The sequence below is a fragment of the Austrofundulus limnaeus genome, unplaced genomic scaffold (genome assembly GCF_001266775.1).
Source record: "Austrofundulus limnaeus strain Quisiro unplaced genomic scaffold, Austrofundulus_limnaeus-1.0 Scaffold64, whole genome shotgun sequence".
In the NCBI taxonomy this organism is placed as follows: domain Eukaryota; kingdom Metazoa; phylum Chordata; class Actinopteri; order Cyprinodontiformes; family Rivulidae; genus Austrofundulus; species Austrofundulus limnaeus.
The window spans coordinates 1,754,523-1,757,322 of record NW_013952466.1 but is presented as its reverse complement, the minus strand read 5'-3'; the positions used below and the strand labels follow the sequence as shown (position 1 = coordinate 1,757,322).

Genomic DNA, 2,800 nt, shown 5'->3' with positions numbered 1-2,800 from the left:
GAGGAGGAGGAGGGGGGAGTTGGAGTGTCCCAGCCCTCTGAGTCCAGCTGCTGTGCGGCTCCACAGCTGTGCTGCACCACTTACACCATGACTCAAGCCGCAAGCAGGACGCTTTTGGCACTATTCGTCACGTTTTGCGCTTTASGATGCGGATGGACAGGTAAAGAAAAAACAATTATTTCACTTTGTGCATCTTTTGGACTCAACATTGATTTATTTTTATTTTTATTGGGTGGAGTTTAGTTAGTCATAAACTAATTTAGACAATCTGCTCTTTACACGTGCATCTGTCTGTATCATAAACAACTGCAGACATTTAAAGCTTTCCAAAGTCAAATATGCAACTAAATTCATWGTATTTTGCAGTGCAGTTTGACTGTGTCAGAAATTCCTGACTGACACCAAGTTTTTGCACCATTTTGCTTTGYGATGGAAAATAAGAAGCAGCCCTTGACAAACCTCATCCATCTGCAGAAGCGGTGAACGGTTACAGTTGTTWGGGACATGATGACAAATTTCAATCTGCATCATGAATTGCAGTGAGGAGGGGGGGAAAAAGTTTCCTGTGTGTGGTTTGATGCCAGGTTGGTGACTAATTGGGCTGAAAGTGGTGATGAACGACCTGCCTGCTTATTTTTCTGTCACATTTCTTTCTTCTGTCACCCTTAACATTACCCATTAATTGTTCCCGACGATTTTTAACCCACAAGAACTGCAGCCGGTGAGGGAAAATAAAACAAAAACACTTTGAGGTATTCATCAAAATGTGCGGCAATTCTTGCATTCACAGAAATGTTTTAAAAGCTTCAGAGGAGCCGTTTGTAGAATCCATTTTCAGTGGAAGGATCTTAGATTTTCCAGACAGGAGGAAAAAAAAATCTGAATATAAAAAAAAAGTCATAAAGCTTGAGGAGTTTTGGAAAGGAGGAGGCAAATCCTAAAGCCAGAGTCTCCTGTTTCCCCCTCTCATCCTCCAGTAGATCCAGCATACTGTACTTTAAATTCCACCAGTCTGTTTGGGAGCATTTAGTTCTTAAAATCATTGTTTTCTCAGAACATAAACAGCAGCTTTTTTATTGTGTTTTAGCTCAAGTTATTTCTATTTTCTTGTTTTCACATTTCCTGCTTTCAAACATTCAGACCTGAGAGTTGCAGCAGTCGCAATTGACCTCAGCTGACCGGTGGAAGTTTGGAAACATCAGAGGATGAGTGAGAGGAGACATTTTTCCTTTYGAGTGCGTGTCTCCACTTATTTTAATCCCCCATGTCTTAACAGTAYACTGACCAYGTTTGAAGCCGWTAGGTCAAAAGCCCTAGGAGGAGTTCGCAAAAGTTCGATGTAAGCGAAAGTGAAACTTAGCAAAAAATTGACCTTTGAACCAAAATGGCCGACTTACTGTATATTTTAGGGCCACCTCCAAGAGACTTTTTTTTAGATTTTGGGGAGTTCTACCTATGTGCTGAATTTCAGCTCTGTGAGACTTACCAGTTCCTCTATCTCACTTTAGGTGGCGCTGTCGAGTCATTTGGCCACGCCCATTAAAAATTCCAATGGATTCTTGTTATTTTTTTCCGGGGGACAATTTTGTGTGAAGTTTGGGAGYTTTTGAGAATGTTAAGGCCTCCAAATAAACGCGTTTCGATGCGAAGAGAATAATAATAATAAGAAGAAGAAACAGAAGGGTTACAGTAGGCCTTCGCAGTGCAACAAGTCATCAGGTCATCACCCTAAACTACTTCGCAGAAGTAGAGGAAACTGAGCTCCGGGGAATATCTGGATAWGTCGGTGGGGACGACGGAGACGGGGTCCAACTGGATGATCAGTGTCAGCTCATTTAATGCGGTCTGAGAGGTTCTGGAAAGTTTGTGGAGAGTAAGTGGGACAGAGCGTGAAGGGGAAAGAAGGAGTCATGTCCTTGCAGGCCAGTGGAATTTTATTCCTCTGCTCCACTTAACATGTTGGGATCCTGCAGGTACACCGGGCATTTGTCTGCTAAACGCTTTAAAACCGAAACCACACGCTAAACCTGACTTGTGCTTCGGAGGGACCAGAAACTAGAGTCCTGCAGGCATGGCATCTGTTCATATTCCTAATATTTTCCACAGTTCTGGGTCAATGTAATCACCGGTATAGTTTGTACCTGAAACCCCACCCTCCTGCCGCTTGGCTGCCTGTCAAACCTGCCAGCAATGGCAGTGTTGTCTCTTGTGCTGAAGTCATCTCGGGGCGCTGGCCCATCTGTTCAGACACGTACCACCTGGACTGAACACACCTGTCACAGCACAGAAAAGGTCAGCGTGCTGAGAACAACGGAGCTCTAACTGTAACGTGTCAGCTTTCATCAAAGGATAAATATTACAGGAATCTAGAAAATGTTTGGGATGAGATCAAACTGTCTGGTTGCTATGTACTTTAAAAAAATATGATCTTACCAGTATTTTCCTTTCCTGTAATTTGTGTGACATTAGCATTAAAGGGGATGTATCATGTAAAATCCTATRTTTTACCCATTGAATACATTTTGTTGTGTATTTAGTCAATAGGAGTGCAGAAAATTAGAATTTAGTTTCTCCTGGTAGTGATATCTTTATATTCTGTTTAGGTCATRGTTTTAACCTGTTCAGTTTTGTTCTGTTTTCTATGACTTTTTCTGAACTATTACGTCACAGACTTTGCAATAGAACTGCCAAATAAGGTCTGGACTTACCATCTAACCCAGGGGTGGGCAATCCTGGTCCTCGAGGGCCGCAGCCCTACAGGTTTTGTGTTTTTCCCTGCTCCAACACACCTGATTCAGAC

At 42.5% G+C, this 2,800-nt stretch overlaps 1 protein-coding gene across 1 annotated transcript in view; it reads left to right on the top strand.

Moving 5' to 3' along the window:
• Nucleotides 1–2,800, top strand: part of LOC106518603 (uncharacterized) — a gene marked incomplete at its 3' end in the record, with an annotated part of 16,468 nt that continues 13,668 nt past the window's right edge. Inside the window, 1 exon segment of the mRNA XM_014009952.1 lies at nt 1–160. Within this exon segment, the coding sequence (XP_013865406.1) occupies nt 88–160 (73 nt within the window).